Source organism: Microcebus murinus, chromosome 3 (genome assembly GCF_040939455.1).
Source record: "Microcebus murinus isolate Inina chromosome 3, M.murinus_Inina_mat1.0, whole genome shotgun sequence".
Classification (NCBI taxonomy): domain Eukaryota; kingdom Metazoa; phylum Chordata; class Mammalia; order Primates; family Cheirogaleidae; genus Microcebus; species Microcebus murinus.
In genome coordinates this window covers 22,326,667-22,342,070 of record NC_134106.1, presented here as the reverse complement: position 1 = coordinate 22,342,070, position 15,404 = coordinate 22,326,667, and the positions used below count along the sequence as shown (strand labels likewise).

The 15,404-nt window shown below is 38.0% G+C and overlaps 1 protein-coding gene across 2 annotated transcripts in view; it reads left to right on the top strand.

Moving 5' to 3' along the window:
- RBKS (ribokinase) overlaps positions 1–15,404 on the top strand; it is an 84,822-nt gene that overhangs the window by 34,252 nt on the left and 35,166 nt on the right. For both annotated transcript variants that reach the window (XM_076000640.1, XM_020288631.2), the window contains exons 4-6: positions 527–589; positions 3,582–3,746; positions 11,912–12,003. In XM_076000640.1, coding sequence (XP_075856755.1) covers positions 527–589; positions 3,582–3,746; positions 11,912–12,003 — 320 coding nt within the window. The remainder of the gene's footprint in view (positions 1–526; positions 590–3,581; positions 3,747–11,911; positions 12,004–15,404) is intronic.

Genomic DNA, 15,404 nt, shown 5'->3' with positions numbered 1-15,404 from the left:
AGAGCTTGAGCCAGGACTAGAATGTAGTTCTTCTGCTCCAGTTCAGGGCTCTTTGCTGCTACCAAAGGCTGCCTGATCAACATTTCTGTTTATGTGCCAGACCATGATTTCTTCATGAAATGCCAAGCTTATGAGAATGAAGAAAATCAAACAAGTTCATTTTATAGGTTCAACCTTTTGTTTTTTTATCTCAAGTCTGTCATTTCTTTCTGTGAAGAAAATAAATGTGTTGGTCTGGAAGATGCATATATATACAATTATAAATAATTTGAGGGAATTGGAAGAGGAGTGGTTTGGTAAGTTGTTACTAATGCAGAGAAAAGGTGTAACTAAATGTAAAGCTGTCTATTTTCCTCATTGTATAGGTGATGGGTATAAATTAGCACTAATTACTTTTTGTTTTTATCATTCCATATGGTTAAAGGTTAAAAAGTTTTTCAAAGGATTAGTGTTACATGAAATTGTTAAAATAAATTATCCATGCTAGGCTGTATGTACATAATTATAATTTTCTTTTTTCTTTTAGAATTTGCATATCAGACTAAAAATGCTGCTACAGGAACCGCTTCTATAATTGTAAATAATGAAGGTAAGTGTTTCATATATTAGAATGTCATTTCATAAAACAGACAGTTGAATTCTAGAACTAGACCAAAAGTTTCATTTTTACCCTAATCCTATGGACCTCTTACCATACCTACCATTCCAAGGCCTAAAGTGTGGTTTTCTTTCCAATCCAAATACAAATATGTTTCCTTTTATTTATATTTCCCATGTTGATCATTCAGATATAAAATTGTCCCTCTGATATAGATGAAGTTGCCTCAAAATAACATCTACATCCTATAATCATGTCCCCGTTACCCTTCATGTGAACTCAGAATTGACACTTGTCTCTAAAAACAATCAGGTATTCATCTGTCATTTTAGTTACACAAGATAAATAAATGTAAATAGGTGCAAAGAAAAGTTTGATGAATCATATTTATAGAATATTTACTGAGCAAATGGTAGTAACTAATTACTTTTAATAGTGTTCAATTTTGTCTGCTCTTTAAACAGTAGTCAAATCTCAGAAGTCTACATATACAACTAAGTCTGCCAGAGGCTTTGCCATAGTTGAAATATTTATCTTTAAAAATAGTAACTACCTTCAAGTTAAGTTCTCATAATTTCTACCAACTGTTTTAAGTATAAAACATCTACATAAGATTTTAAAAATCAAAATTAACATTCAGAAGGACCAAGCATTTCATGGGGCAGGTAGGACAGAACCTAGTACATTTTGGACAGTCAGTGTGTATTGTGTTAGATTAGGATTTGTCACAATTATGTCTTTTATTTATAATCCAGTGTTGCAAGATCATAGAAGATATGGTATTTTTAATTCAACTTTAGTTGATCCCAAAGTTGCAATAATAAAAAGATATATTCCACTTAAAGACAGTAAATAAAGTTTTCATTCTAACAACAGAAAGTCTGTGTTCATTACTTCAAGCTATACTTAAGTAATTATTGTGCCAACAGCAGCTCATTCCTTGTCTTAAACCTCTTTTTCGTTGTTGTTCTAGGGATATCTTCAAGTTCTCTTTCTTCCTTATCTATGAAACAAAATCTGCATTTTCTATGCAGTGATACAATTTCATGTATTGAATGCTTATTATGGTAGACTATATGGTATAGTCTCAAAAGTATAGATTGTAGTGGAAGAAGTAAGACAAATAAACAGAGATGGGAAAATCAGCTCCTTTCAACAAAGGATGAATATGCAAGATAAAGTAATGAGTTTAGTTTTTGAGAAGTTAAATTGGAGGCATGAATGAGCTAGCCAATATGGCATTGTCCAGCAGACAGCTGACTCCCAAATCCACCTTTCTGGCCTGGCCTTGGCGCTGAGCAATACGAAAGCAGTGGTTGACTGCAACAGAGGAAATGAGCTCACTGAAAGAGACAAGGAAGGAGAGTGACACTGTCTTTCAACAAGTGGGTACTTTGAAACTTTTCCAGGACTGAGGCTGGGATTATGCTGAACCATCCCTGCTTTATTAAGTCTTCCTCGTGGCCAACAAACACATCGGTGGTAGGATGATAGGCTAGAATTTGTTCTGTGTTGAGAGATAATTTTAGGTCAAGTCTATACAAGATCAGTGTGAGCAGCCTGAAGCACAAAAAATGCCTACTGCAGTCATTCCTCTAGTTGTCCTCAGTGTTGTCCAACAGAAGTAAAATGCAAGCCACATGCAGAACTTTAAATCGTCCAGCAGCCACATTTTAAAAAGTAAAAAAGAACAGGTAAATTTAATCTTGATAATACATTTATTAAACTCAATATATCCAAAATATTATCATTTCAATGTGTAATAAAATTTTTATTTGAAAATATTTTTAATTTTTTTAATGTCTTAAAAAATTAATGAGATGTGTTACCTTCTTTGTACTGTCTTTGAAATCCACTGTATATTTTACACTTAAAGCACATCTCAGTTCAGGCTAGCCTCATTTCCAGTGTTCAGTAGCTCTGTGCAGCTTGTGCTCATGACTACCATATTGGACAGCACAACTCTTAAGAGTTCATCTAACAGATAAAATATACTACTTCCCCATTTAGGTGGGATTATAGACATTGGGTCCAAGATAAGTGATGAGAATATATCATATTCCTTAGTTCTGTTTCTTTTTGTTTGATCTGGTATAGTATAGGCTAAATATCCCTCTGGTCATGTTATATAGTATAATTTTTCATCTGTTAGATATTATAAAATGTGTTTTGGTTGACAGAATCACTTTTTAGAATACCGTAGGGTACACACATAAACCGCTTGCATACTACAGAGCATTACTTTTTTTTTTTTTTTTTTTTTTTTGAGACAGAGTCTCACTTTGTTGTCCAGGCTAGAGTGAGTGCCGTGGCGTCAGCCTAGCTCACAGCAACCTCAAACTCCTGGGCTCGAGTGATCCTTCTGCCTCAGCCTCCCGAGTAGCTGGGACTACAGGCATGTGCCACTATGCCCGGCTAATTTTTTATATATATATCAGTTGGCCAATTAATTTCTTTCTGTTTATAGTAGAGACGGGGTCTCGCTCTTGCTCAGGCTGGTTTTGAACTCCTGACCTTGAGCAATCCGCCCGCCTCGGCCTCCCAAGAGCTAGGATTACAGGCGTGAGCCACAGCGCCCGGCCCAGAGCATTACTTTTGCACGTTATACAAATTCATTCCAGTTTATACTCATCTGTATGGCATTTGTCATTTAGGATCAGAATCTTTACCATATACATATATCAGCTGTTTTCCAAAAAGAAATTATAAAAATATATATCATTTCTCAACTAATGTTCTTTGCATATAAGAATAGTGATAAGAGAAATGTTTAAGATTTTGCTCAAAATGATAAGAATAATATGGATCTTATAGAGCCATTGCAAAAGATACATTTGGGACACAAAATTTAACCTGAGTAGCCCAGAAATTAATTCTTACAACACATTTTGTGTAATGGCTTTATAAGGGTGATTATACATTGCAGAATATCATTGCTTGGCTTTGTTCGGTTTTGATATAAATAAGTGGAATTTCTTAATAGGCCAGAATATCATCGTCATAGTGGCGGGAGCAAATTTACTTTTGAATACTGAAGACCTGAGGGAAGCAGCCAATGTCATTAGCAGAGCCAAAGTAATGATCTGCCAGCTAGAAATAACTCCAGCAACTTCTTTGGAAGCCTTGACAATGGCCCGCAGCAATGGAGGTAATTTTACATATTTGTCATTCTTTCTGTAAAAGCTTTTATCACTGTCTTAATTAAAGTTAGCCTTGTAAGTTAAGCAAAGCAATACTTTTTCTGTAGTAAAATATTCTTTCATCCATCTGTGAGATTCACTGTCTTATGGTTCTTGAGATTATTAGAAAACCTGACAGATAGGGTGAAAATAACCTGAGTAGCATTTCTGATATCCCTGAATATAAATCTTCAATCTAGTTAGTAGAAATGATACCAATAGTGATTAGAATCTCCAAAGCAGCATATTGTCCAAAGTACACTCTAGGTAGTGAAAGGTTTTCCATTCTGAGAAGCAGAGGTTAACCTACATGTCATTTTTTTTTTTAAGTCAGAGTCTCCCTCTGTTACCTGGGCTAGAGTGCCGTGGCGTCAGCCTAGCTCACAGCAACCTCAAACTCCTGGGCTCAAGCAATCCTACTGCCTCAGCCTCCCAAGTAGCTGGGACTACAGGCACGTGCCACCATGCCCGGCTAATATTTTTAGTTGGCCAATTAATTTCTTTCTACTTTTAGCAGAGACTGGGCCTTACTCTTGCTCAGGCTGGTTTCGAACTCCTGCCCTTGAGCCATCCGCCCGCCTTGGCCTCCCAGAGTGCTAGGATTACAGGTGTGAGCCACTGTGCCTGGCCTGCATGTCATTTTTAATCACTGCTCAGTTACATTTCTATAAACATCTATAGGAATTGAAAATCAGTTCTTATCCTTTTTGTAAAACATTATCATCTTTTCAATAAGTAAAAAAAGATTATTTATATGTAATATTTTTATGTTGTCATTGTCCATTAAGTGGCCCTTTTGTTTCACTTTTGATTTTGGAAAATTTCAAATGTACAAAAGTAGGCAGAATTCTATAATGAAACCCATCACCCACTTTCAACAGTTATCAACCTGTGGCTAATCTTGATTCATGTGTTTTACCCTCCACTCCGCCTCTGTCAACCCCAGCAAATAACAGACTTTTTAAAAATCTGGACAGTTTCTTTCTGTTTGCTTCTTCTTCATCATTGACTAATGGGAAAAGCATCTTCTGAGTTGGAATCCTACTTCTGTCGCTTGTTAGCTTTGTGGTTTTAGCAGAATTATCTGATCTTTCCAAACCTTTTCTGTAAAATGCCTACAGAAATACCCACCCTACGGTATCATTCTAAGAATGGATGAAATAAAATATGATGCCAAGCATGGTGTATAGTACATGTCAGTAAACCCCAATTTTCTTCTCTTCCATACACTTCACCTTTAAATTAAAATTAGGATAATATCCTGATCTAGCACCATTTGTTTAAAAAAAATCAAAATAAACTCTAAGACATTGGCTTCTCCTTGATATTTTGGCAATAGTTCTGTGATTTATATTAGGGAGAAAGTAGAGAAAACTTTCTCATCGAGATACAAAAGTAAAAAAAAGGAAGAAGAAAAAGAACAGTAAGTATATGTGTATGAATGTGTGTTTATATAAGTGATTTCCCCTCAAAGTGTGCTATTGCTATGTATTCTACATAGCAATAAATGGAAAATAAGTTACTGAAATGATTTTGTGGAAAATTTTTAAATGTATGTCCTGATTTAACAAATTTTTCTCTTGGCAAAACAACATGCCATGGCAAATTTTCACTGACATTTAATGTATTTTTAATGCACTCAAAGCTATCAAAAAGAAATCTAAGCCAAAACCCATTTGGTTACATTTTCTCAGAGTGTCACAGTAAAGTCTAATGCTTATGGTAAGTGTTCTCTGCACTGCACTCATCTCTGTCAAGTGATGTGCATACACTGTGCCACTCCACTCCTGTTCCTGTCTTCCCTTGTATAGATCAAAGCATAGTCTCATGTAACTTCTCTTTTTTCCTACTATCCCTTGCTTCTCAGAGATCACTGTTTCCTCTGTCCCAATCTACTTACCTGTTACCTACCCAGATTGTGGAGGAGAAAAAGGTACAGCAACCACAGTTGAGGATCTAACCTTTCAAAGGTGAGGCCAGAGTAATTCGGATGGGCAGGCAGCCTATGCTGGGGCTGTCATCTGGGTGGAGTCCAGAAATGCTTCCTCCATCACCTGCCATGCAGCTCTTCCAGTTGAGCTGGAGGACCTACGGCATTGGGAAGAGGGGGGTAGGTAGGTGATGGTGGGCCACAGACTACCTGGCCTACTTCATATTTTTACTAAGAGCCAGCATGCCTAAGTATTAATTTTTCATGATCTTTCTTTCTTACATAATAATATTAGGAATATACTTTGCATTTATGTGAAATTTACAGCTTATAAAATACTTTCTTACACATTTGATCCTCAGAAAAACCTCATGACAAAGATATGGCAGGCATTGTTCTCTCAGATTGAAGGTGAGAAGACTGAAACTTGGAGAGGTTAAGCAAGGTGTTCACCCAGTGTCACACTTTAAGTAAGTTGTAGGAACCAGGAATTCAGACTCCAAGATCCAATTTCTGTCTCTTGGACCACACTTAATAAGAAATTGCCATGGCTCGGCATGGTGGCTCACATGCCTATAATCCCAGCACTTTGGGAGGCCCAGGTGGGAGGATTGCTTGAGGTGTCATGACCAGCCTGGGCAAAATATCAAGACCCTATCTCTACAAAAGATTTTAAATGCCCATAGTCCCAGCTACTTAGAAGGCTGAGGCAGGAAGATTGCTTGAGCCCAGTTATTCAAGGTTGCAGTGATCTATGATAAGGCCACTACACTTCAGCCTGAGTGACAGAGCAAGACCCTGTCTCTTAAAAAGAAAGAAAGAAACAGATCGAAAGAAAGAGAGGAAAAGGAAGGAAGGAAGGAAGGAAGGGAGGGAGGGAGGGAGGGAGGGGGAGGGAGGGAAGGAAGGGGGAGAGAGAGAGAGAGAGAGAGAGAGAGAGAGAGAGAGAGAGAGAGAGAGAAAGAAAGAAAGAAAGAAAGAAAGAAAGAAAGAAAGAAAGAAAGAAAGAAAGAAAGAAAGAAAGAAAGAAAGAAAGAAAGAAAGAAAAATTGGTGTATCCCATTGATCTCTAGAAAAGAAAGAAAGAAGGAAAAAAATTGCTGTATCCCACTGATCTCTAGAAAAGTAAAATCCATTAATTTTAACACCGCCCAGCATGGACCTAAGCTTGAGCATTTTTGCTGCTCAAAAAACAGTTAAGAGGCCCTAGAGTGTTTTTAGCAATGAGTCCCCATCCCCCCAATGCAAAACACACACATGTACACACACACACACACAAACACACACACTCCTTTGCCCCAAATTCCTCCAGTCTGACAACTTTCTCTGGCCAAGTCAACCGGTCCCTAGTTGGTAGACACTAGCCAGACACAGTTAGATTCTGTACCATGGGCGCGGGAGTGTGTGTATTTGATGCATCTTCATTCTCACGTGAAAGAAGAGTGGTACAACAAAAGGAGAGCGCTGGTTTGGGAATCATGAAGTATGGCTTTAAATTCAGAATCAATCAGCAAATGGAGGACCTCAGTCAAGTAAATCATTTCCTTCCTTGGGGCCTCAATGTCTTCTTTTGTGAGACAAGAGAATTGGGCTGAGAGCTCTCACAGTTCTTTAATGTCGGTTTGGACTAATCACAGAGCAGAGTGGGCAAAGCTTAATGATTTGTTGAGCACTATGCATCCTGCCCCCTGCTCTAGGAAGCTGCAGGAAGAAAGGTGATAAAGTCATTATCATCATCATCATCATCTGTGGTTTTATTATCACAGTTCCCTTATCTTTACTGCTTACAAGTAGTGAAAGTTGAATTAAACACATTATATAACTAGAATATATATCAATTATTAAAATCCAAAGGAAAAGATTCCTCTATCTTTAAATATACTATTTCAAAACTCTCTTCCTGGCAGGGCGCAGTGGCTCACGCCTCTAATCCTAGCATTCTGGGAGGCCGAAGTGGGTGAATCTCTCAAGGTCAGGAGTTCGAAACCAGCCTGAGCAAGAGGGAGACCCCCGTCTCTAATAAAAGAAAATAGAAAGAAAATAGCTGGACAGCTAAAACTATATAGAAAAAATTAGCCGGGCATGGTGGCGGATGCCTGTAGTCCCAGCTACTCGGGAGGCTGAGGCAGTAGGATTGCTTGAGCCCAGAAGTTTGAGGTTGCTATGAGCTAGGCTGATGCCATGGCACTCTAGCCTGGGCAACAGAGTGAGACTCTGACTCAAAAAAAAAAAAACTCTCTTCCTGTCTTTACCAAAAGGAAAGCATTGGTTTTAAAGAAACAGCACCTACAACACCAAAATCAATATAGTCCCTGTCTTAGCTAGGTCACTATGCTGTGAGGTGGGCCCACTGCAGAGCTGATGCTGCAGCTGCTTGGTCTTTATATCCATTTCAAAACAAAGGGAACATTACAGGGACAGTTATAAATAATAGAGATTGTAAAATTGCCAAGATTAAATTCTAGGTATGATACAAAGTGTCTTTTTATGCCACTGTAGTCCTTTCCCATTTGGCAAACAAAACTTCTTGGCTGGCCACCTAGACCTTCACAATAACATTGACCAGCACATAGCCCAAGCTTTTTGTGTTTCTGCTGCCCAAGTCACAGAAAAGAGCCTCTGGATTAAGAGACAGCCAAGCCAGTGTTTTGAGTATCCCAACCTTTTCATGGTTTCTTTGCTTAGGGTGATTTTCTTTCCCAGTGCCTCTGAGCTAGTTATTCTAGTAAGAGATTCTGCCTCATTTTCCTGTATTTTTGCCTATACAGCTACTCCCCACAAGGCCTCACCAGTTGCTCATTGATATAATTGTGCCAGCTACTGACGTGTAGTTAAGATAACCAGGAGTTTAGTCCATCTTACACTGTAATTAATAATAATTACTGTGAGTACTGTCAGTCAACACTGCAACTCCAAGTTACTCCACAGTACCTTGGGCCAGGCGCGGTGGCTCACGCCTGTAATCCTAGCACTCTGGGAGGCTGAGGCAGGTGAATCATTTGAGCTTTTAGGAGTTCGAGACCAGCCTGAGCAAGAACGAGACCCCGTCTCTACTAAAAAAAAAAAAAAAAAAAAATAGAAAACAATTAGCTGGACACAGTACATTGTGTGTTCTCTAGTTCTGCCTGGTCCCAGGATGACATCATCTTTTCCATCTCATCTATTACAAATTTGCATTTTTCTTTGATTAACTACATCTGCTAATCCTTCGTTTCCTTCATCATGGTAAAGTATTTAGGCCTATTTGTGGTAGCACTGGCCAAGAAGAGTCCTTTCTTTATGGCATTTTCACTTTTCCCCTAAATTTAGTTACTAGTCAGATTCTAAGCCTATTCTTACTATGGGTAAGAATGTTGTCCCTCAGTAAAGCACAAGCAAATAAGATTCAATTGGCTTTTATACAATATGGTAAAATTACTATAGATTATAGAATTCCTATTCCAGCAATTGATACTTAAAATTCAGTGTAATTGTTTCTTTAAAATGTGTTTTTATTGTATAAAATTGCAAATATATATGGACACAGAATAGTACGGTAAGTACATATATGTTATCATTTAGCTTCAACAATTATCAACACATGGCCATTCTTATTTCCTCTGTGCCCAACTCTTGGCTCCCTAGCCCCCACTGCAACCTTGATTATACTGAAGCAAAACTCACATAATATATCGTTTCATTTGTAGTATACCAATTTTTTGATGTGATACTATACATGTTTTAAGAATGATGTCTTTGCATGATGTATAGTACTTAATCTGTAGTCAGATATAGTCCCATCAGCCTCTTATAACTAATCACTTATTAGTTTAGTGAGTAACTTTACAAACTTTTTTTTCTCTGTAAGCATATAAATGTAAATACACATATAGTTGTGTGTGTTTTTATTAAAAAGAGAGGGTAATACAAAAGTGCCTTTTTCACTTATAAATAAATTATAGAAATCTTTCTCTAACAAAACACAAATCTACTTCATTCTTTTTAACAACTACAGAGTGTTATATCAGACATATGTGTGATTTTTTTTAACTTTGATAGGTTTATAGATTTGTTTTTTCTGTTACAAAGCTACATGAAAATCATTGTATATCACCTTTGCATGCTTGTAGATTTCTGTAGCATAGGTTTAGAAAAGGAATTGCAGGATTAGGAATCTTTTTAGGAAAAAAATGGAACTTTTATAAGAATAGCTATACTCTGTTGTTCCATACTGGTAGCTTGCTCTAACCTGTGCTCAAATGCTGATGAATGCAGATTTGAGGATCACACAGGTGAGCAGTGGTGTTTCAGTTTAATTCTTAATGAAAATCAGGAACAATATATTGTTCTAAAAACTTGAAAAGTAAGTGGGTGTGTTAGAGTGCCGGGCAATGAGAGCCTTTATGTGTAATTGACACCTCTGAGACCTTACAGAAGTGGGAGAACCAATGAGAGAGACTGTTGCCAGGCTGCAAACTCCAGCAGAAGGCAGAGGAGATGGGTGGACAGGCGGGGGTGTTGGGCTGCGTGTAAAGGACAATATAATAACAGTAATAATCCTTTACATTTGCACAACACTTCACAGTTTACACTGGGTTTTCACATCCGTTTTCTAATTTAAGCTGCACAATAATCCTTTACAAAAATCTGAGCAGCCAAAAATATACTATAGAATTTCTGTGGGCGGACATTCTGGATTCTGAAATAACAAAAATGTGGGAATAGTGTTAGCCTATACTGGACAAGACCCACTGACTGAGCCAAAATGTTAAGTGACATCAAGGAAGGTACAGAAGTAGACTAAATGGCCTCACCAGGCTGAAGGAATGGACATTTTCCATTAGCCACATGCTGATTAGCATCTCCCCAAGAATGTGGAATGGATCTGTGCCAGGCTAGCTCCATCAGAGCCACCTGGAGAACTTGTGAATGTGCAGATTCCCTGATCATACCCCCTAGAGATTCTGATTCAGTGGGTTTAAAGTACAGCCCAAAAATCAGGCATTTCTACAAGCTCTCCTAGTGATGTTATTGTGCAACCAAGTTTGTAAACCACTGTTCTGGAAGTCTCTGAGAATTACAGCTAGAGAACTTTACTGTATGGATCTCTAGTCAAGTGGGCCTACCTAACATGCAAGTCAGTGGACCTGGGTTGAGATAAAGACCAACCAATCTAGTCGAGTGCTCTGGTGAATAAGTGTTTTGACAAAGAGGGAGCTTCCTCTGAATGTAATTTTTAAAGATTTTAAATACACACACACACACACATATTTACAAAGTTCCGTACCAAAAGCTGTTTTGTAATATTTTGAATTGGGATTGGGAGCATGTGTTGCTATGGACAGAGTCCTGGCCTGGAGAGGTCACTTTTTTAGAGAGAACCAAATCCTGAACTCAAAGCCAGAGGATCCTGGGTAGGGGCCTAGCTCAACTACATCCCAGTGTATGACCTTAGACATATGACCTCATTTCTCTGAGCCTCACTTTCCTCCTTCTGAAAAATGGCTGTGACATTCCCATTTCTCTATTTCTGCTATCCCCTTCTTTCCTGCTCTTGTATCATCTTAGTCTGCGCTAGCACTCAGCCTCTGATGGAATTTCGTCTATTTTTTTTATGTCCCAAGATTGCTCACAGAAGCCAAGAATGTAAGCTTTTATGTAAATGTGTATGTTTTCAGGAGTAATTAATATTTGTGAGACATATAAAGGTGTATAAAATATGCATATTTACATGCGCTTCCTACTTACTATTCCTACCTGGAATTTTTGAAGTCTTCATTGTTTCTTTTCTATCATCTTTTTTTTTTCTTCCCTGGAAAATAGATTTATGAACAAGCCTTGCAGCTAAGCACTTAAAGTAACCCGCAAAAATGTTCACCAGCCTGTTCATATTCACATGTCCTTTCTTGCCACATTTTTACTTTTCTTTACTGTTCTTGTTGCCCTTGCCTTAACTCTGTAATCATCTTGGTTGTAAATATTGATGCTTGCCCTTGAAGCTGAAATGTTGTAAAATGAAAAGTAGAGAAAATGGAGATAAGAAGGAATTAGTATTAGGCTTTCATGGAGATTTGACATTGCAGACTTTCCTACACCTATAACTAAGTGGATATTTAATCCAATGAGACAAAAATGGTTGCACTTGGGGATCTCCCCTACTGAATGTCTAGAAATGCACCACATTAAAAATGATAACCACGGAGCCCCTTTTCCATTCCTTTATAGTGAAAACATTGTTCAATCCAGCTCCTGCCATCACTGACCTGGATCCCCAGTTCTACATGCTCTCAGATGTGTTCTGTTGCAATGAAAGTGAGGTAAGGATGAATCATTTTGGTTACTCTATGAGAAACCAAAGGAATTTTATGCAAGTGAATAAAGCAAAAAGGCAGAACTAACCATATCAATCTGATGACATGTGAATTCTTAGGCCCAGTGAGAACAGATTTTTCAGTTTACTAAGGAAATTAGTAAGTCCTAGGGGAAAAAAATGATTCTCTGAGTCACGCCCATAATCTGGCACTTATCAAACCTCAGTTATTTCAGTCCCCTCCCTGCCCTCACACTATTGGTGTTTTCTTTTCTAATTATTCCATATTCTGTGGAGTAATTAATAGTAGAGTTGCCAGGTTTAGCAAATAAAAACATGGATGCCCAGCTAAATTTGAATTTCAGATAGACAATGAATAATATACCTAACATATTTATACTGTAAAATTATTTATTGTTTATCTAAAGTCCAAATTTAAGCTTCCTGTTTTTTATTTGGTAACCCTAATTAGTATACAACCCCTGGAGCATTTGCTACCTCCTGTAGTGAAGACCCTATGACAGCATTGGCGGACCAACATAGGTTCTCCATTGACTCCATGGAAAAGACCTTGGCAGCCAAACCATTAGAGCAGGCATCCTCAAACTATGGCCCGCAGGCCACATGTGGGTGTTTTTGCCCATTTGTTTTTTTACTTCAAAATAAGATATGTGCAGTATGCATAGGAATTTGTTCATAGTTTTTTTTAAACTACAGTCTGGCCCTCCAACGGTCTGAGGGACAGTGAACTGGCCCCCTGTTTAAAAAGTTTGAGGACCCCTGCATTAGAGGCACAACCTCTCAGCCCATCTGACTGTCATAATGTATATATCTGCACAAAATATCCATTAACATACTGATATCGTACCACTCTTAAGTATTTTTAGGAATAAAATATCAGTATTTCTTTCTTTGTATAAGCCAGACAGCATTAGACCAGAGCTCTCTCCAATAACTGGGACACAGGTATACATATTGGTGAATGTAACATGCAGAGAGGAAAGTAATTAATGAACTGTAATAGGTCATTTTCCATTTGGTTTGAGTACTGAATGAAGGTTTCTAGGATTTTTTTTACCTGCTTTCTTGATAATTTCATCTCTCCGAACACAGAGGAAACAAGAAAGAAGACTGCTACAATGAAACTAATTTTAACAAACCACAATAAGTTATGCAATATTTTTGAGCAACCACCATGCTAGAAAAAGGAATTGTGGGAGATAATGACCATTTCACAATAAGAGGTTAGATTACTCTCAACTGCCAAAATGGATTAAATTTCCCTGCTAGATACTTAAAGAGCCCTCTATTCCTCAAACCTGATCACAGCTCAAATTACTTATTCATTTCTTCTGTCTTCTCCATTAAATTACAAGTTCCATGAGGACAGAGACATCTGTCTTATTCACTATTCTATCCCCATTGGCTATCCCTGTGTATATAGTTATCTATTGCTGCACAATAAATTACCCCAAAATGTAATGGCTTACAACAACAACAATTATTTATTGTTATTTGTGGTTTCTGTGCATCAGGAATTCAGACAGGACACAGCAATGCTGGAGACTACTCCACAAGGCCTGGAGCCTTAGTAGGAAGACTCAAAGACTCAAAGACTAGAATCATCTGAAGTCTTCACTCACACACTTGACAGTTGTTGCTGGCTTGGGGCATAATGGGTCTGTTGGCTAGAACACTTATACACAGGCTCGACTTGTGACCTGGTCTGGCTAGAACGAGTGCTGTGACTGTCAGCCTAGCTCACAGCAACCTCAAACTCCTGGGCTCAAGCAATCCTTCTGCCTCAGCCTCCCGAGTAGCTGTGACTACAGGCATGCACCACCATGCCTGGCTAATTTTTTCTATTTTTAGTAGAGACGGGCGTCTCGCTCTTGCTCGGGCTGGTTTCGAACTCCTGACCTTGAGCGATCCTCCTGCCTCGGCCTCCCAGAGTGCTAGGATTACAGGTGTGAACCACCATGCCTAGCCAAAGATTTTTTTATTATAGAATATTTTTAAAAATTTTTTAGAATATACAAGTCAGTGTTTCTGAATGATGCAGTAGAGGTCTCCTGAATGCCAAGGCATTGCTTTTTCTGCTACATATCAATGCCTCTCCTACACTGCTTCCATCTTCTCTAGCAAAAACAAAGGAAATGAGTAGTCTGCAAACATGGAAAGCTACTACTAGTAATATGAGAAAGGTAGTATAGCCCAAGAGAGGCCTGGAAGGCCATAAGTGATCTCAACAGATGTAAGTGATCCCACTAAGGAAGATCAATGCAAAACTTGCTTTTTTTTTTTAATACACAAAAGAAATATCATATACTTTGAGTTGAGTCAATTTAATTCAATGACATATATATATATAAAATCAATTGACTAATATTTATAAAACTTGCTTAAAAAAACAAAAAATGGCCACATAGTATAACCAATTCAGACAGAAAGGGTCTGTGCAAAAGATGGCAAGAGGAGCACACGGTCATGGTTGTGAAACCTGAGCTACTGGGAAAATGGAAGCCTGGAATGAGTAGACACTTGTGGGATGATTCATAGACAACAAAAACGGTTAATTTAGGCACCTCAGAGGAAACACAAGGAGGTCTAGAACCATTCTTAGAAAGAGATAGCATATGATTAAATTGTAATACATTTTCTGTATTACAGAATTTAGTTATACATTGTTTAATCAAAAAGTATTATATAATTCATTTAGTCCAGTGATTTTTTAAACTATCAATCTCAGAACAATAGAGGTTAACAGAGTTGCAGGAGGGATACCTGCGGGTTAGGGAAGCAGGGCTGGAGCTTCACACACAAACACCTCTTTATATTCTGGGAGAGAAATACTGACCCTGTTGAAGTTCTCCTCATTTTCAGATTGTAAGTGACTTGGAGAAGGCACAGAATTAGTGAGTAATAGAGGTCTCCTGAATGCCTGGGCATTGCTTTTTCTGCTACATATCAATGTTTCTCCTACACTGCTTCCATCTTCTCTAGCAAAAACAAAGGAAACAAGTAGTCTGCAAACATGGAAAGCTACTACTAGTAATATGAGAAAGGTAGTATAGCCCAAGAGAGGCCTGGAAGAATTAGGTGCTGAAATTTACAGGTGCAATTTATACCAATATTATTGGCAGGGGCCCTTCCCTTTCTGCCCCTAAACTTCCTTTCTTATGTAGAATTCTCTTTGTTCCCCTAACTCTTCATTATGAAAATTATCATATGTGCAGGCAAGCTGAAAAAGCAATACAATGAACACTCTACCTTCCACCTAATCAGTTGTTAACTTTTTGCTATATTTGCCTCTCCCTTTCCCTGTATGTATTTCTTTTTGTTTTTGTTGAAAAGTAAAAGCAAATACATTTTGTTAAGAGTAAATTGCAGACATGATACTTCACCCCT